The following is a 21348-nucleotide window of genomic DNA, read 5'->3' on the forward strand; positions in this document are numbered from 1 at the left end:
TCATCTTACGTTAAAATCTTCAAAAAATAAACTGTAGACTTTTCCGATATATCACCAGCATTTCTCCGGCTCGCCAAAATCCATTTCTCCCTAGTTTTAGCGTCTTTGGAACATTTATAAACAATTTGTTTGGTATGGTATGCGATGTGCTATTGCACATCGGAACTCTACACCATTTATAAGTTTTCTGCCTCACTGTCTGCGGATTCATTTTAAGTCTAAAATATACCATTCAGATTATTATCCAATGTATAGACCTCGAATTTAACCATACGAGACACTAACGTAAAGTAGAAATACGCGAAGTGTGTCCTGCTTCTCACAGCACACTATGTGTTATTTCGTCTGCTAATTCAGTCAACCTGTACGATGACGTCAGACCAATGAGATCGCGTACTTGCGTCACGTGACAGTTTCGTACATTGATTTAGAGTTTTATCATGTTTGGAGTTATTATTTGTACATTCTGATCACATTTTTGAATTCTGCATGAAATTTTAAATCAGATTAGCATATTTTTAATTAAAATCCCGGATCATGCATGTTCCCTATTTGGTCACCGGTATACTGTTCGTAGTCAATTTATGGAAATCTTGTACCACGTAAATTAGGCCTACATCGACTTATAATCGACTTTCCCTGAGGGAAATGCCGAAAACCTGTTTGGCGATGCACACGAAAAAAGAAGAAAAAGAAACATCTAACCCTGGACATAATGTAGACGTTTTACAAGTACGAACATATGACGAAACTCGTTCCGTCTTCAAATAGAGCTGTCGAAATGTGTTCTGTCTCCTCCCAATTGTTGTGGGCACTCTCTGTTTTATGATTTCCGTGGATTCTGTAAACAATACTATCTGAATGCGATGCTAAGATGATCCTTTATGCAAGTTCACCCCCGATCGCTTTTCCAGTACAGCACTTCCTCAAATTTCTGCAATGACGGGTTGTCAACACCAAGATCTGTAAGTATGCCGTAGCCGTCCTTTCGTAAGATACAGTTTCTTGAAAAACGCTTGATCGAGGATTTAGCGTTGATGGGACTGAAATTTCTGGACGGTTGATCAGGGAAATCGTTTCTTCGAGGAACAGATAATGCGGGATTTTTACAACGTGATTTAAATAGGATACTCGCGGGACCACGTAATTTGAAAGAATAATACGGGAAAACCTAGTTTCTGGGAACTTATAATCAAAGTTCTGCTGTAAATGTAACTACTAACATTTATAAGTTAGTATGAAACAATTCTGTATTTGTTTTCAGTCCAAAATGGCAGCGGACGGAACGGTTCCATAAGTCGGCACCAATGAGTTAAATACTGGTATTATTACGCTTTTACACCAATTATCAGATACTTGCTTTTTCCTCCATGTTCACTTTAGCAGCGTATATAATAAATGTAGACCAACAAGTCCTGCTGCCTTTATTATTTCCACACATATTTCATCCATTCCTGCTGTTTTTCTTGTTATCATTTGTTTAACAGCCATTTCCCCCTCTGTCACTACATTATCACTCTCCATTTCTTGATGATCTTCCTTTACCACTACTCTCTCTTCTGCATCATTTCTCACATTCAGGAGTTCATTGAAGTAATCTTTCCACCTATTCTTAAATCTATCCATTTCATCAAGGTGTCTCCTTTTCCTTCACTCTCACCAAATTTCTGCCACAAATCTTCCGTGTTTTTAAATTTGGTCCATTCTTCTTCCACACTTTCCATTTCTGATAGAGGGATGTGCTGTTTTAATTCCTCCTGAAATTTTTCTTGAATTCTATTAATTTCCATACTTTCATTTTCTTTTGTCTTATTTCTTTTACTCTCACAATTTTTGCTATTGTCAGTTTTGCTGCGACTACTCTGTCGTCTCCATGTGGTAGTGCTATTACATCCATTAGCAGTTTACGATTTATTTTCTGAACCAAAAAGTAATCAATAACTGTTTTTGGTCCTTCCTTTGTCCCAACCATATCTAGTGAACTTTCTGCTGTTCTTCTTTCTAAACCAAGTGTTACCCACAATCATTCCATTTCTCTCACAAAAAACTATCAACTTACCTCCCTCGCTGTTTCTTTTTCCATATCCAAAAGGCCAAATCTTTTTTTCTTTCCCAGTTCTGTCATTTCCAATCTGCACATTGAGGTCTCCCATGACTATCACTTCCACATCAGTGATTTCTTCCTCAAGTGTCTCCAAGAATTCCTCTATATTTTCCTCACTGTTTCCAGTTTGGGGTGCATAAACTTGGATGAAATATTCCATTCCTTCCGTCCTCAGTCGTACTCTGATTATTCTGTCACTAACGTAATTTATGTTATCCACATTTTCATCCAGGGTTTTGTTAATGATCACTCTTACTCCATTCTTTGTCCCATTTCCTCCACTCCAGTATAGGATGTACTGTACCCTCCACTCATCTTCTTCACTCCCTTTTCTTTCCACTTGACGTCACTCAGTCCTATCATTCCAACATTATAATTCTCCATAAAATCAGTCAACTCTTCTGACTTCCTTGTCAGGGTCATAACATTTATTATATTATATATATTTATATTATATTATATTATATTATTTATTATAACCTTCATAATATTAAATGTTGGTTGCCCACTTATCACAAGAACTCCACGTCACTTTTAGCAGGGTATGCCATGACCTTTTCTGAGGGGAATATTTACCATCACTCATTTTTAGGCTATTGTTACAATGGGGTCACCACTTCCATAGGCATTTTAAAGTTATTGCCAGCAATTATTCCGATCACCCCTTACATGGGGAACAGATGCCCTTCCAGCCACCCCTGACATGGGAAACGCTGCTGATGAGTAGTGTACTCACACTTTTCCGTGAGTACTGGGCTACCTCTTCTGCAATCTCCACTGTTCCGAAGTCCATCTTCTACGTTGTAGATTTTGTTGAGGTCTTCACTCGTAACCATGAGCTGGGTGTTTTTGTGGTTGAGGATGGTGTTGTGTGTGATGTATGAGTTGCAGCGATATTGGGGTCAACACAAACACCCAATTCCCTAATCAAGGGAATTAACTGTTTAAGACTAGAATCCCTGACCTGGCCAGGAATCAAACCTGGGGCCCTCCAAACCAAAAGCCACTATACTAACTGTTCAACCAACGAGCTGGTCAACCTTTTGGGTGTTTGCCATGTGAAATAAATAATCTGTTGACATTCTTTACATTTCATGAGGATTTTGCTCCACTTTCTCAGAAGAAAAAGACATCTGTCCACTGCTATGACTCTTCTATCAATGATAGTAGGAAATTGGGAATTACTTGACTGTTGCATTGGCATATTGATTGAATGATACCATAATTTGTCACCAGATGGATCGCTATGTGCCATTGTATTCCAAGTACGAAGCGATGTCATCATCTTAGCTCTGAGTTCTAGTTTCCTGGGTATTGTTGATAAGCCTCTTCCACTCTCCTGTATTCATAGATGTCCTGTTCTTCTCATCATCTTCATCCAATATCCTTCCCATAGCTGCAATGTCAGTCTTGACTCATATCCATCCACCACGTTCTAGGTCTTGCTACTAGTCATTTTCTTTCTACCTCATTTTTCAAGTGCTCTCAGGCTGTTTTCATAGGCTCCATCCTCATCACATGTCCAAACCACTGTAGTCTGGAATTACATGCTCAAGCATTGATTTTTGAACAGTTTCTCTAACTCTCTCAATGTTATCATCCATTTGTTATTCACAAGGATGAACAAGGTGCAAATTGTCTGATTTCCTTTTTAAACCACTCAGAAAATTTGAAAAGTTGATTTAGTTTAAGATTGCCTCATCTCTCCATAAAATTGACCACCAAAAATTCAGATGTGCTTCATTTTGGATTACAAACAACTGACAAACTCAGATCTTCCATCGTAATCATCTTTGTGTAATACATGAAGAAATTTTGGGCAAAATTCTTGGATTTTACATATTTTAGGATTCTCTGCTGGTTCCTTCAAAGTATGCCCAACTGAGCAGGCACGTTTTTTGTTGACTTAGGAGGACTTGGCTCAAATGCTTGAGGAACCAATTGAGTATTTTGTTTATTGTGGACAGTATGTGGGCAACTGGACATTGATGCATCTCTAAGGCTTTTCCGTTCTTTCAAATTTGACTTTAAATTTTTCAGATGTTGGTACGGTATATCAGGAAACCTCGTACTTCAGTTGTTACAAATTCTGAAGATCTCTCTCTCATATTTCTACCATAATTGAACCATTGAACCATGTAAATTTGTTGTTCATTAGTAAATTTGTATGGTTCATGGTGTAGGTTACTGCAGTCACATCCAAGTTCATGAACCATGGGCAATGGCTGAGTGGCCTAGAAGTGGTCCTGAGAGTCGGGATACCATTTGCTATGGAATTTGAGTGGGCATCTCTGACATATTCTGAGTCATGGCACTCCTTATACTCAGGCAGCTAGGACTATACACTCTCTCCTTCAATTCATTAATTTAATTTTATCTAATTTCTTCAGGTTAACTTCATGGACACCGCAATGAATTGCAAATTTTACACCAGACACAATGTGTCTGTTTTAACCATATCTTCATGTGCCGTCCTGACAGTGTCCAACAACATTTCAGCATGATTTAGCAAGCGCCACAAGAGCATCCATTTTATTATGTTGATTGATGTGGAAACACCATCTAGCAGTTCTGTGTCAGCTGGTGGTTATTTACAGCGGCGTCCAATGACTTGCATACGGCTAACACCACTCAAGTAGATTTGGTGATTGACTACAGGATCAACATTTACCAGTTCCCGTTTACAGTTGAATTAGTAATGATTAGCAGTGTTAGAACTAACAGTTCTGTGAATATTAATACATGAAAGAGTCTCGATGATGAGCATACTCAAGATGCAAGAATTAAAAACCAAGTTATTTTTAAATTTACTCATAATTTCATCCTAGTTTTTAATGTCGATTTTTATATTTGTTTCATTTGTTTTATGTCAATTGTGTGCATGTACATTTGTTTAGTTATTACTTATTAGATGTTTTACATTAAGGCTGAAGTGGCCAGCCCTGGCCGAAACTAGTCCCTAGTTAATGTAATTTAGAATATTGCGTATTTATAGTACGGAAAGGTGGACCATTAATTTAATAATTATACTATACAATCCGCCGATGGTCCCTAACCCATTAGTGGAGAGATCCTCACTTGGACTATGTGTAAGTTAGGGTAGCTTCCTGCTTCACTGAATTTTCACCGATACTGCTTAGAACATCAAATTATCAAATTATTATAATTAATGAACCACCTTTCCAATACATAAAATCCTTATATTTAAGATGAAACCATTTAATCACAAATTGGACATGTTTCACTCAACTTTGTGAGCATCATCAGCAATAGTTAACATAAATCATTGGTGGGTCAGGGCCCTGATCCTGGTGTATATCACAAAAGAATGTCTAATATACATTGATAAAATATATAAATTTAACAATTTAAAAATAATCAATAAGATTATTTATGTCTATTAAAACAATTTTTAAAAAATCAGATTGTTTAAAATGTAAAACGGAATGGATGGCTTAAATGTTAAAAATAGTATATGGTAATTAGATGTTCTTAAAAATCGTTGTCCAACATATCTACGCTCGATTATATTAAGACAGTTTATGATAAAATCAGTTTTTCAAATCAGGGTGAGTTCTTATTATAGACTATGTTGCTGTTTTTAAGAATAAACATGATGAGAAACGCTAAAATCGCACATGATGGTTGAAAAACGAGTTCACTGGTGATAAAATGTCGTCTAGATCGGCGTAATTTAGCCTTTATGGGACTCCTTGCGTTGTAATTTCTGCCATTATTTTATGCAGTAATATGTTGAAATTGTTCTTCTAACGAAAAAATGCTGATCTATTATATCACTGGTGATAAAATGTCGTCTAGATCGGCGTAATTTAGCCTTTATGGGACTCCTTGCGTTGTAATTTCTGCCATTATTTTATGCAGTAATATATTGAAATTGTTCTTCTAACGGAAAAAATGCTGATCTATTATATGAAATTGATCGAATGTATCCTGAAAAAGAAAAAGGGGGAAAAATATGAGTGTCGTCTATTGGAAAATTTAAAGAGTGTAGCACTTTAAGGAGATGATAACGGAAAGCACTTACCCGTGTGTGAACTGGTCCCTTGGTTATTTACTTAGGTTTGACGGTAACTGGCTTACTGCTGCGTGTATTGTACGAATGCGGTCGCGGTGACGGGGAAGGTAGCGGTGAGGGGAAGGGAGGCGGGGCATTGCGCGAGTTGTCGGCCAATGGGGAGGATGCAATGGTAGGAAGCGTTGTGGGAGTGGCTACTGTTGTTGCTGATGCTACGGGAGGATTAAAAGCATGTTTATAATGGAAAATCTTCAGGAAATTATTAGCATTAATTCCGAATTTAGCAATTAAGTTGGGGATTTGTTCAATTATGGGACTGTTAATATCCGATACTTCATTTAAATTACTATCCTTATTGAAGTATTGGTCCAGTCATTAGACTGCTTTTATTTACGTATTTGAGTATTTGCATATCTTGATCGATAGTGCTGAAATTATGCCCTGTGTCTCTCATATGAATACTCATAGCGGAATGTTTTCTGTGTTTCAGGGCATTATAATGTTCTAAATATCTTATTCGAAAACTGCGGCCAGTTTGCCCTATACAAGAAAAATTGCACTGCGTGCATTTGAGTCTATATATTCCCGAGTTTGAGTATTTGTCGTAAATTGTATTGACGGAATTAGAATTGAAAAAGATATTACGATTGGTGTTATAGGTTCGGTATGCGATGTTAATATTATGCTTATTTAATGGTTTAGTGACATTATAAATAGCTGGGTTGGTGAAAGTAAAAATAGCGAAATTTGTTCTTTTGGTTTTTTCGGGAACTAGTGTAGTTGAATTCTTTAGTTTAATTTTACCTATGATTCTGGTGATCATTTCAGGTTTAAAACCATTCATCATGGCTAGTTCTTTGATTAAACGTATTTCTTTTTCTCGATTAGCTTTAGAAAGGGGAATGTTCATGGCCCTGTGAATCAAGCTTTTTCAGGATACATTCGATCAATTTCATATAATAGATCAGCATTTTTTCCGTTAGAAGAACAATTTCAATATATTACTGCATAAAATAATGGCAGGAATTACAACGCAAGGAGTCCCATAAAGGCTAAATTACGCCGATCTAGACGACATTTTATCACCAGTGATATAATAGATCAGCATTTTTTCGTTAGAAGAACAATTTCAACATATTACTGCATAAAATAATGGCAGAAATTACAACGCAAGGAGTCCCATAAAGGCTAAATTACGCCGATCTAGACGACATTTTATCACCAGTGAACTCGTTTTTCAACCATCATGTGCGATTTTAGCGTTTCTCATCATGTTTATTCTTAAAAACAGCAACATAGTCTATAATAAGAACTCACCCTGATTTGAAAAACTGATTTTATCATAAACTGTCTTAATATAATCGAGCGTAGATATGTTGGACAACGATTTTTAAGAACATCTAATTACCATATACTATTTTTAACATTTAAGCCATCCATTCCGTTTTACATTTTAAACAATCTGATTTTTTAAAAATTGTTTTAATAGACATAAATAATCTTATTGATTATTTTTAAATTGTTAAATTTATATATTTTATCAATGTATATTAGACATTCTTTTGTGATATACACCAGGATCAGGGCCCTGACCCACCAATGATTTATGTTAACTATTGCTGATGATGCTCACAAAGTTGAGTGAAACATGTCCAATTTGTGATTAAATGGTTTCATCCTAAATATAAGGATTTTATGTATTGGAAAGGTGGTTCATTAATTATAATAATTTGATACTCTGAACTCCAATACGGTTGAAAAATGAGATTTATAACTTGTACTGCTTAGAACGTTTTAAGCAAGCTTTGGACCTGTGGGAGTAACGGAGTCTCACTCCCATTTGACAGGTGAGGGACTCTTTGGAAACAATTTGGTGAACGAAATGGAATTCCATTGGGAGCTATCAGTATTAATGAAAGAAAGAAAGTAGAACTTGGTGAGTCAGCAAAGAGGATGCATCTGGATGTGCTAGGATTAAATGATATTTGGTAAGGGGAGATAACAAGGAAGAGATAGGAGATTATAAAGTGTACTCAACAGGTGTTAAAAAAGGTAAGGGTGAAGTGTGAGGTAGGGATGCTCATCAGGAATACTATTGCACCCAACATAGTTTCTGTTAGGCACGTAAATGAGCGAGTGATGTGGGTAGATTTGGCAGTTGGAGGAACTAGGACGATGATTGTGTCAGTGTATTCTCTACATGAGGGTGCAGATGAGGATGAAGTAGTCACATTTTATGAAGCATTGAGTGAAACCGTAGTCAGGGTGAACAACAAAGATAGGATAGTGTTAATGGGCGATTTCAGTGCGAGAGTTGGAAATAGAACTGAAGGATACGAAAGGGTGATTGGTAAATATAGGGAAGATATGGAAGCTAATAGGAATGGGAAGCGTTCACTGGACTTCTGTGCTAGTATGGATTTAGCAATTACGAATATATTCTTCAAACGTAAGGCTATTTATGCCTTTGCTGGCAGGACGTAGTGTTTACAGTGCACTATGTATTCTGGTATAGGCTAGAGCAATTTTGTTACTTTCGTAGATCTGTCTCTGTCTTATCCTTGGTTTTGACAATATGAAAGTGACTGAGGTATGGGCGATGCTAGTAATGCCAATTCCTTATGCAGCCAGTCCCTGCTATGAATGGTGTGAAAATGTTGCTCATAGGGTCGGTTGATGCATTTCAGTGGGCTTGGTAGACTGATATGTAATAGCAACTCTGGCTCGGTGAGGAAAGCAACAGGAAACTACCTCACCCCTCATTTCCCTAGTACGCCTCTTCAGTGATGCCTAAGCCATCTATGACAGCTGATGGCAGAGCTGTTGAGGATCCCACCAGTGGAAGCGCTGACGGACTGAACATACATACATACATACATACATACATACATACATACATACATACATACATACATACATACATACATACATACATACATACATAAGGCTATTCACCGCTACACATGGGAGGGTAGGGGCTCCAGATCCGAAATAGACTATATCTGAACTGACTTTGAATTCAGGAAATCTGTTAGGAATGTGCAGGTTTTCTGGCAATTTTTCAATGATGCAGAACACTCTCTGATCTGTAGTGAACTAAGTATCTCTAGGCCTGGGATAGAAAAAATGAAATCTGTCTGCAGATGATTAAGAATAGAAAATCTCCAGGACGAGGAAATTAGAAGTACATAGATATGATCAGTGAAAAGTTTCCAACAATGGACAGTAAGGAGGTTCAAGATATAGAAAGAGAATGGTTGGCATACAAGGACGCTGTAGTGGAAGGAGTATGACAATGCCTGGGAACAACTGTGTGGAAAAATGGGGGAAAAGCAAACATTATGGAGGAATGATGAAGTGAGAACAGCTTGTAAACAGAAAAAGAAGGCATATCAGAAATGGTTCCTAACATCAACAACTGATGCAGACAGGGAATTACACGTAGATGGAAGAAACAGAGCAAAACAAATAGTTGTTGAATCCAAAAAGAAGTCATGGGAAGATTTTGGTAATAACCTGGAAAGGCTAGATCAAGCAGCAGGGACACCTTTCTCTACAATAATAAAGAATCTTAGGAAGGGAAAGAAAAAGGAAATGAATAATGTTTTGGGTAATTCAGGTGAACTCGTAATAGATCCCAGGGAATCACTGGAGAGATGGAAGGAATATTTTGAAAATCTCCTCAAAGTAAAAGAAAATCTTCCTGGTGACTTCGCAAACAACCGAGCTCATGGGGAGGAGGACAATGATGATGGTGAAATTACGCTTGATGAAGTGGAAAGGTTGATAAATAAACTCCATTGTCATAAAACAGCAGGAATGTTAAATTAGACTGGAAATGGTGAAGTATAGTGGTAAGGCAGGGATGAAATGGCTTCATAGATAAGTAAGATCTGCATGGAATGTTGGTAAGGTACCTTCAGATTGGACAAAAGCAGTAATTGCTCCTATCTATAAGCAAGGGACAGGAATGATTGACACAACTATCAAGGTATCTCATTGATTAGTATACCAGGCAAAGTATTCACTGGCATCTTGGAAGGGAGAGTGCAATCAGTGGTTGAGAGGAAGTTGGGTGAAAACCAGTGTGGTTTCAGACCACAGGGGGCTGTCAGGATGTGCCAGGTAATTGAAAAATGCTACGCGAGGAATGGACAGTTCCATGTGTATGTTCCGTAGATCTGGAGAAAGCATATGACAGAGTACCGAGTGAAAAGATGTTCGACATACTGGGGGACTATGTGATTTAAGGGTGGATTATTAAAATCAATCAGAGGCATTTTTCTTGACAATTGGGCTGCAGTGAGAATTGATGGTAGAATGAGATCTTGGTTCAAGGTTCTTACAGGGGTTAGAGAAGGCTGTAATCTTTCACCTTTTTTGTTCATAGTTTACATGGTTCATCTGCTGAAAGGTATAAAGTGGTAGGAAGGGATTCAGTTTAGTGGAAATGTAGTAAGGAGTCTGGCCCATGCTGACGACTTGGTCTTAATGGCAGATTGTACCGAAAGCTTGCAGTCTAATATCTTGAAATGTGAAAATAGGCGCAATGAATATGGTATGAAAATTAGCCTTTCCAAGGCTAAATTGATGTTAGTAGGTAAGAAATCCGAAAGAACTGAATGTCGGATTGGGGATACAAAGCTGGAACTGGTAGAGAATTTCAAGTATTTAGGATGTGTGTTCTCCCAGGATGTTAGTATACTGTAATAAGTGAGATTGAATCAAGGTGCAGTAAAGCTAATGCTGTGAGTTTGCAGTTGCGATCAACAGTATTCTCTAAGAAGAAAGTCAGCTCCTGGAAAAAACTGTCTTTACAGCATTTTTTTTTTTTTTTCAGGCCAAGTTTGCTTTATGGGAGTGAAAGCTGGGTGGACTCAGGATATCTTATTCATAAGTTAGAAGTAACAAATATGAAGGTAGCAAGAATGATTGCTGGGAAAAGCAGGTCGGGACAATGGCAGAAGGGTAGTCAATGAATGAAACTGTATGCATAAACTGGCTTTGGTGAAGGGGTCGTGGGGCGAATGGAGGAAGATAGGTTACCTAGGAGAAAAATGGACTCTGTTATGATGGGTAAGGGAAGTAGATGGAGACCAAGACAATGATGGTTAGACTCAATCGAAAGCGACTTTCAACCTATTAGGTCGTGTTACGTACATTTAGTACGTGTTGAAGAGATGTTAAAGTACAGAACAAAAATGGCCAACCAGACACCAGTGGGATCCGAACCCACAACCTCCCGATTTCGCGAAGCTACAGGTCTGGTACTACCAGACCTGTAGCTTAGATCCTTTCCAACAGAACAAAGATGGCCTGGGCCACCATAGCTCAATTGGTAGAGCAACCGACGCGAAATCGGGAGGTTGTGGGTTCGGATCCCACTGGTGTCTGGTTGGCCATTTTTGTTCTGTATTTAACATCTCTTCAACACGTACTAAATGTACGTAACACGACCTAATAGGTTGAAAGTCGCTTTCGATTACAATGTGGTCGTGAAAATTCAATATTCATGGTTAGACTCAGTTTCTAATGATTTAAAGATAAAGAGGTATGGAACTACACGAGGCCGCAGAAGTAGTTACAAATAGAGGATTGTGGCTGTGTTTAGTAAATTCACATAAGCTTACAGATTAAACTCTAAAAGACAATGGTCTGTAATGAAAGTGTATGTATGTATGTATGTATGTATGTATGTATGTATGTATGTATGTATGTATTAAATTTGTGTGGCATTGCAAGAACACACAACACAGTAGAGCAGAACAGAGATTCCACTTAATAACAACAGCAGTTGACTTACGACTAATGACGAATAAATGAATGTAATGCTGCCAACTATTGTTACTAAATCAAAATTAAATCTTAACATGCCTTGTCTCCTTAAAATTGCTGCATTACGGGAAAAAGACTTTTGCATCACCTTGTATTTGACTTGACTACATGAACTCATCTTCATTGATATCTACTGCATAAGAAAAAATAACATTTGAAATAAAAACCTATTAACTCTTTTTTCCTTTACTGATCATTAGTATCCTTGAAAGATCCTTTATTGAATAAATACAACATTTATCTGATAAATTATATGCTACCTCTTCAGTCCAGTCAAACTGAGTACTTGTTTGTGTGATAACATGATGCACGAGTTGCAGACTACTTTAGAATTTTGCTCTGTAGAGTACCTCGATTATTTGGACAAGCTTGTTTGTGTACATTTCTTTACATTTTAATACTAGAACTACTGTTTGGCTGGTCCCTATTGACTCAAATCTTACTTCTTTCTTTTCCCACTTTGTTGTGTTTGCCTATGGAGTGTTAAATTTGCACAACTTTTCATTAAAGAAAGGGTTGTTAACAATAAAAAGTAATTTCACTTGTCAGGGACAAGCACTGCCCACCAAATCTGTATTTACCTAGAACTGCTGTTTGGCCATATTTGCCCCGCTGAAAAGCGAAAAGAACAGGACCTAATACAAATCACCAAGCATAGCTCTGATCGATTTGTGAAACAAGAAGCCAATTTTATGATGGTAGAATGAATTTAATAAATAACAAAATAGTAAGGAATTAATCATTAGAACGTAATATGACCATTTAAGAAGGGCTAACTTAATGTACAGTATAATAAATAAATTAGTAGAAAAATAAGTTTAAGTAGATATATCCCTAAATTAAAAATAAGTTGACTACATATGAAATATTAAAGGATGCTTTCAATGTAGGTCATGAACTGGATAACATTATCAACTAACTTCCCAGTGAAGTACAGGAAGGCAGGATAAAATACAATCATGAAAACAAATGCATTGACAAATTGAATAATTTCAGGAGAAATCAGAAAACTACTTAAATTATATGCAACATACATACTTCATATCATCTTCCAAAGATGACACAGTAACAGTCCAAAAATTAAGAATAAAAACAAAAGCAGAATAGCAATGCCATCTCCAATAAATCAAAGGCCTTGCCCAACAATAGGCTTACATAACAATGAATGGCTACAACCCATCGATTCATGTCCCATAGTGAGATAAATTAACCCACGCATAATAAATGTGAATAAAATAAACTAGAAATAAAGAAACAATTAATAGAGCTTGTATTAATTACATCCCTGAAAGAGAAATGAACTGTGTCAAGTTGGTGGTACGGTTAGCGGCACACAGCTGTGAGCTTGTGTCCGGGAGATAATGGGTTCGAACCCCACTGTCAGCAGCCCTGAAGCTGGTTTTCTGTGGTTTTCCATTTTCACACTAGGCAAATGCTGGGTCTGTCAGTAATAAGACCAGAAAATAAATATGATTCGCAATTAGTAGATAGGCACCTCAAAAACAATAACAGAGCTAGTAATAAATACAACCCAAAGCAAATTTACATACTGATAATAGTGAAATGAAATGGTGTATCGCTTTTAGTGCCGGGAGTGTCCGAGGACAAGTTCGGTTCGCCAGGTGCAGGTCTTTCGATTTGACACCCGTAGGCGACCTGCGCGTCGTAATGAGGATGAAATGATGATGAAGATAACACATACACCCAGCCCCCGTGCCAGCGAAATTAACCGATGATGGTTAAAATTTCCGACCCTGGTAGGAATCGAACCCGGGACACCTGTGACCAAAGGCCAGCACGCTAACCATTTAGCCATGGAGCCGGACGCTGGTAATAGTAATTACACTGGAGTGGTATCTTATGCAATACAGCAACAATTTTCTAGCCAAACATAATTTCCAAAAACTTTAGAGTAAATAAATCACACCTTTGGTTGTTACAGCCTGAAAGGGATCAATAGCTCCTGTGAGGCTCGATTTTTAACGAAACTTTAAACAGTCCACAGAAGTTAATAGTTTGCCATTTTCAGATTAAATTTCACAGTGTGTCCACTAAGGACACAGTAATTTAAGCATAACTCAGGAAATGTATGTAGAAATTCATTTCATATCATTCAGAGGAATATCCACTACAGATTCATTTTTAATATAATGCTATTATTCAATAATGAAAAAAAACATTATTTCCAAGGAATTGACATGACAAATTTATGTATACTGGGATAATCAAATTTCACATTAGGCGAAGAAGATGCTTGAAACAAACATTTTCAAAACTGCTTATCGATGGCCTAGAATGAAAACCTCGTATCTCACAAAGTTCTTCCTATCCATTATTTCCCTTAAGACTGGTTACGCCTCCCAGCCACATTTGAATTTGCAGTCTATCCAAACAATGTTCGTTGTGTTCTTTATTCCTATGCCGACGTGTGAAGGAAAATGAACCTTACCGTACCGTACTATAGGAAAGTATGCCTGCGTGACGTACTTACTAAATCCTAGAGTATAATTTTTATAAGGTTCATTTTCCTTTACGTGTCAGCATAGGAAAATAAACCCAACGAACATTGTTCTGATGGGTTGCGAATCCAAATGTGGCTGAGAGGCGTGACCAGTCTTAAGGTAAATAATGGATAGGAAGAACTTTGTGAGATACGAGGTATTCAGTCTAGGCCATCGTTATACAATATGTGTATAAATAGAACTAACAAAATGAAACAAGCCTAATTTCTAACCTGGTCAAATGCCTGTCAATAGACACTAAGATCCAATACTATAAAACCGTAACTCTCCCGAAAGCCACTTACACTTGTGAAACCCTTTTCCAAATATAAGTGAAGGAGTAACTGATCAGCTCCTCAAAACTGGAAGAAGAATAATCAAAACTTGCATAAATATAAAGAGTCAGGAGAATCCTTCCCAATGAAATTGTCTGTCAAGAAATTAACCCAATCACCAGCACAATGAAGAAGAAAGGAAAGCCTTGTAATGTACGAAGGCCATCCGGAAAGTGGTACCCGTTTGCACAATAAAGACACAGGAGTAAATATTAACAAATATACACATTTTTATTGGAAATAATCTCCAAGCAAATTTAGGCATTTGTCATAACGTGGGACGGGTTTTTGTATTCCAGCGTCATAGTCCTCCGCCACCAGCGTATTGAGATACATAGTCATGGCTCATTTAAGTTCTTCATCGCTGTCAAATCTTTTTCCTGCTAGAAAGTCTTTAAGCTTCGTAAAGATATGAAAATCCGAAGGGGCCAAGTCCAGGCTATACGGAGGATGGTCGAAGGTTTCCCACTTGAATTGCTGCAAAAGTTGTTGTGTTATCGCAGCTGCATTGGCATGTCATGAAGGAGAATGACGCCTGTAGACAATAGACCTCGCCGTCGATTTTGTATTGCCCGCTGTAATTTCTTTAATGTTTCACAATACACATTAGCATTAATTGGTGTCTCCACAGGCCATAAAATCAATGAGCAGTACTCCTCGGCGATCCCAGAAAACTGGTTGCCATGAGTTTCCTGGTGGACAGAACTGTCTTGAATTTTTTTGGTTTGGTTGGTGAATGAGCATGATGCCACTCCATTGACTGTCGTTTACTCTCAGGTGATGCATAACAAACCCATGTTTCGTCCCCAGTCATGATGCGAGTCACGAAAGAATCTCCTTCATTGGAATAACGTCCCAGAAACGTCAGTGCTGCAGCCATACGCTTGGTTTTGTGCTCCTCTGTAAGCATGTGAGGGACCCACCTTGCACAGATTTTTGAATAATGCAAATGGTCTTTGACAATTTCATGAACAATTTTATTGTTCGAGACACATTAGAAAAATGTTCACAGAGTTCATCAATTATGACGCGTCGATCGTTCCTCACGCATTCGCCTACTGCGCTCAGCAGTTGGTCTGTAATGACGGATGGTCTCCCTGAACGCTCCTCGTTGTGTGTATTCCCCCTCCCCAGGTTGAAGTTGCAACACCAGCGCCGAACAGACGACTCGTCCATCACATTGTCCCCATACACCTCCGTTAATTGGCGATGAATATCACAAGGTCGAACGTTTTGTACATTAAGAAATTTAATCACAGCCCTCACTTCACATCTGGCTGGGTTCCAATTTGTTTAAACATTTTAAACAATCACAGGCACAACACAGGCAATGGTAGCGTCGCGCAACCTCGCACACAGCAGGCAGACAAGCCACTGACACGGTCTGACCTTGCCCAGCGGCTACCCGAGTCATCAGCGCTTCATGTGGCGCTAACGGGTACTACTTTCCGGATGGCCCTCGTAATACTGCCACAGGCCAGAGCAAAGTGTAGCTTCCACCCAACTCCCAGCCTGTGATAATATGGTAGCTGCTGGCGTGTAGGTGGTGCTGAGTAATGACATTAGAGCACAACCAGTGTGTCTGAGTGTTATGAAGGGTGTTTCTAATAGGGTTAGTCATGCTGCAATAGCACTTTCTGGCCCAGTGAGGAGAGCAATGGCAAAACTCCCTCTCGCTCCTCATCTTGCCTGGAACACCTCATTTTAGTGCTGCCATTGGTTTTTGTGGTTTTCCTATAACTGCATAGCCTTTGGTGGTGCTATTTGAGGATCCAGCCAGCCTCTGGGCTAATGACCTAACAGACAGACTGATACTAGTTCACAAGGGTGACCTCATGATGGCATAAAAGCCATCTTAACGATGTCGTAAAAATTCAAGGCAATGTCAGTAGATTACTCTTAGGACAGACCTTCAAAAAGACAGTCCAAAAGGAGAAAAATGATGTGACTTTGTATAAGCACACTATTCATAGAAAATACACTGCCACCGAGCTCGATAGCTGCAGTCGCTTAAGTGTATCCAGTATTCAGGAGATAGTGGGTTCGAACCCCACTATCGGCATCCCTGAGGATGGTTTTCTGTGGTTTCCCATTTTCACACCAGTCAAATGCTGGGGCTGTACCTTAATTAAGGCCACGGCCGCTTCCTTCCCATTCCTAGCCCTTCCCTGTCCCATCGTCGCCATAAGACCTATATGTGCCGGTGCGACGTAAAGCCAATAGCAAAAAAAAAATGCACTGCCAAGGATTATTATGCATGCACATCACATGACATTAGCCAGTAAAGGAATGCCATATTCTACCTGTTCTTCAATTTTACTTATTTTATATTACTATTTCACATCAAAATACCCTTTGTGTGTTAAATTTCAAATAAAACATGTAGCATAGATAACAATCCATTCTATAGTTACCACTATCTCTGTCCATTGTTACAAAAAATAGGAGAGGTGGGGTCATGTGTGACTTAGTTGCTGTTCTATGGAGTACCCAACTGACAGCAGTTAGAATGTCAATGTTATGACTGAGTTGTAATTTGCTCTCTGATTTTTGAGAAATGCCTGTTGGCTTTATTACTATTTAATAATCCTTTTGGATTAAAACAAATTGATTATTTTACAGCCTGTATCCCCAATTGACTTTGAAGATCAGCATCTTCATCCCCCTGCGCTTGAGAAGCAGTTCCTCATTTCACCACCAGCATCGCCACCCCTTGGTTGGGAGCCACGAGAGGAAGGAGAGCCTTTGGTGAACTATGACCTCCTTGCAGCCATAGCTAACCTCACTCCAGGTAATACCTGTACTATGTTTCATTTTTCTGTAGTTAAATGAAAGCCATTGTAAAGCGAGCTGTCCAGTCTGGTTGGATCTTGTTGCATCTTGGCTCAAAGTTGACCGTTCTTTTTTTTATGTTCTCTCCTCTTCTTCAAAATAGTTTTATTAATTAAATAAGCTGAAAAGAAGATTAATACCTGATTAAGGGTGAAGTTACACTTTTATGGGTAAAAATAAAGTGCATTTTTCAATGTATTTTTTCTTGATGGAATATACATTGCTCTTTAACATCTTCACTGCTGTGCTCAGTAGTGGGTGTTAAATTTCCCTGAACCAGCCATTTCTATTTTTATTTTTATTTTCATACAGTTTTCAAGGTTAGATTTAAACTGTAATATCTTAAAAGTTAGTGGATAGAACTGTGTAAAATGTCCAGGAATTTTAGGATAAGGTTAAATCTGTTTCTGGATGTTATGTGTAACATTGACCAATATATTTCTAATTTGTTTATGTACCCGTAAGAAGCTACTCATCTCCACTGTCACTGCATCATATATTCATCTAAATTATCACCTGCATCCAATATCAGACAAAGAAATCTAATTCCTCAAAATTATTTACCCTTTTATGTCACCATTAATAAGCAGAGGAAGACATTCACTGATTGTGAATAAGATCTACAAGTGTTTGATTTTAGAATATATTCCCAGTAGCTGTTGCACAGCATCTCAAAACTTAAATTAGTACAAAGAATGTTGGCTATACTATTCCTAGTAGCTCGTGTGGAGGTTCATAAATTGATTTGCTCAAGGAATATAATTATTTCAACCTATCAAAACTAAGAATCAATGCTTCATTAATCAATACAGCAAGTTTCACTACATTTGGATGTCATCAATGGGAAATATATCAAAACTGTTTGAACCATTGTTCTAGTCTATTGGCATGCTTGGTACTGGCAGTAGTTAGAAACATAAATGTCAGTCAGCTTATTTGGTTGTGAATGTGTTTGTCTGATGACTTTTTTGTTTTTGTAAATGTCCATGGATGTAGGGTTGCTGTAATCCAAAACTAGAACATAATTTACTTACTTGTTTGGCCAGTATAAGGAAATATTTATTGTAAGAAATTAACATTAGCATGCAAAGGTGGCCCTATGTTAAGGCAAAAAAAAGGTGCTGCCTAGGGCCCTTGCACTTAAAGGGGTCTCGCAGATTTGGTCTATTGTGTTTGAAGACTGCATAAATTATGATCATCTTATGATTTGCTGTGTAACACCTGCACTTGCAGCTTAAAATTTAATTGGTGCAAGAAATGTTAGCTACATTGTATTCCCAATAGCCCTTGCGTGGCAGCTAAAAGTTAATTTTGCAAGGAATGCTGGCTACACTATTGCCAGTAATCTTTGTGCAGCATCTCAAAATTTAGTTGGTGCAAGGAATGTTGACAACATTGTATTGCCAGTAGCCCTTGCTGAGGCTCAAAATTTTATTTTCTCAAGGAATGTGGCCACACTATTCCCAGAAGCCCTTAGCAGTGGCTCAAAATGTAATTTATGCAAGGAATATAGCCCATGTATATGGCAGCTTAAAATTTAATTGGTGCAAGTAATGTTGGCGACATTCTATTCCCAGTAAACCTTCTGTGGTAGCCCAGAAATGCTGGTTTGAGTTTAGCCTTTTTAACGCGATAGACGGGCCAGTCTACCAGCCTATAGACGGTGCGCGAGAATTTTAATTTTTTTGAGTTTTCCGGTTCTCTTTTGAGTGCAAATTTTATCTCTGATATGTTCTGCCATCTGTTGGGCATTTTGTAGAACTAATTGATCAGAGATTATAGTTTCGGGAAGTAACTTACAAAGATTTTTGTAGACGTCTGTGGAGTTCCTCTGTGATGTAAACAAACATGGCGGATCGGCAATCTATTTGCTTTTGTAGCGATGTTACTTCCGATCACAGAATATTTCAGTTATTAACCACAGCGGAAAGTGATGATAGAGATGATCATTTTAAGGAATTGTTTAGCGATTTTGAAAGTGAGAGTGATAGAGAGAGTGCCGAAAATATTGTATGTAAGAGAGAAACACAGCCTCCTTATAAACGAAAGAAGAAAAATACGGTGAGTTCAAAAGCTATTTTATCACTATTTTCGTGGAGGACGGATTACTTTTCTTCACCAGAGTTTCAAGTAACTGTGGCAGGCTCTGAGGGCCAAGTAGTGTTTGATGACGACCCGAAAATCATTGATTTTTTAGAAACTTTTTGCCAGTGGAGTTGGTGCAGATAGTTGAACAAATCGGCATCACTAAAAACCAGTAGAAAACAATTAACTATCACCACATTCCAGTTTGGAAAGTATTTTAAAATATCAACTTATATACCTCTAAGAAGTTACATGTGTTAGGCACCTACAGATTTTAGGAAATAATATTATTTTGGTCTCTTTACTTTGTATAAAGATAATGCACACAGGGGCACATGAGTGTAATTTTGTTTTCTCTCAAAATAATATTGAACTTAAGTGTAGGATTTCCCATTTGCATTTAGATCTATAATCAACCAACATTTATAAACATTTTAAGCTAATCACCCCACTGTAAGTTAAAAATTGAGGCTTCTACAAATTTTTTTACATGCAAGTTAAAAAACTCAGCACTTGAGGTACCAAACAGTCAACTGGTAACTCAGCACTTAAAAGGTTAAGGGCCTCATAATTAACTTCACTTGGGGTCTTGTGAATTGTAGAGCCTCCTCTGTTAGTGTGTTTGTATGAACTTCACTTAAAGATGAGAACATGTTTTACTACAGAAATGTGAATTTATGTATTATCATAAAGCACGAGAGCCAAGAATAGAGGGAGCAAACTTAGATTTTGAATATGAGTCTTTTAAACTCCCTACAACTTGCGTGTTTCATGTTGTATTCTACTTGCAGCATTGCAGTTATACAGTAGATGTTAGTGTTAACCTGTTCCTTTCCTCTGTCCGTTGGAGAAACACACAAGAAAACATCCTTTCTACATTCACATTATGCCCAGGAACAGTGAAATAACATCCTATAATTTTGAGCAGTTCAGAATTCTTTTAGGCCAATATCACAATTGTTCAGCAAAATACATTCACACACACATCCTGTACACAAAGGAATGCTGAAGCTGTAAACTGAAAGGATGTGATCTTTGACCAAAAATGACAACAGTTAACAGTATAAACTGCCCCTATCACCAAATATGACTGGCCACTCAAATATCATTGTAGCAGTGGCAAAGGTATACTTGCATGATCAAAGATATAACTTTCATCATGGTGACTTTTGATGATGTTTGTTGCTTTAAGGGGCCCAACAGCTAGGTCATTGGCCCATGATGACTTTTAGATATTGGGTGGAAAATTAGTCACCCGAAGTTGACTTCCTAACCTTCTAAATAACTAGGCCTACAATAAAATATTGGTAGTAGGCTGTTGAGCCCTTATTGAAGTGCTCATTTAATGAGTCCTTTATTCAGATGCACAGAGAATATTTCATTTTATTTAAGTCTTGGTACTGGCAGGGAACATCTACATTCTTCAGCCCATGTCGCAATTTGTACAGGGAGCTTGGAACCCGGTCTGTTTGCTCGCCAGCTATGTTTAGAAGGAGGAATTTTGACATGACGTACACAAAGCAGAATCAGGAAACAGTGGAACTCCAATGGCCAGAAGCAATGGAAAACATTTCGGAAGCCCGCCGTGAAGCTAGAGAAGCTCAGAAGATTTGTTTGAAG

The 21348-nt window shown here is 38.0% G+C and overlaps 1 protein-coding gene across 1 annotated transcript in view; it reads left to right on the forward strand.

Annotated features, from left to right (window-relative positions):
• The window catches only part of sra (RRM_RCAN_like domain containing protein Sra), a 147538-nt gene that overhangs the window by 51738 nt on the left and 74452 nt on the right, over positions 1-21348 (forward strand). The window contains exon 4 of the mRNA XM_067142604.2: positions 17434-17602. Coding sequence (XP_066998705.1) covers positions 17434-17602 — 169 coding nt within the window. The remainder of the gene's footprint in view (positions 1-17433; positions 17603-21348) is intronic.

Source organism: Anabrus simplex, chromosome 3, assembly GCF_040414725.1.
Source record: "Anabrus simplex isolate iqAnaSimp1 chromosome 3, ASM4041472v1, whole genome shotgun sequence".
In the NCBI taxonomy this organism is placed as follows: Eukaryota; Metazoa; Arthropoda; class Insecta; order Orthoptera; family Tettigoniidae; genus Anabrus; species Anabrus simplex.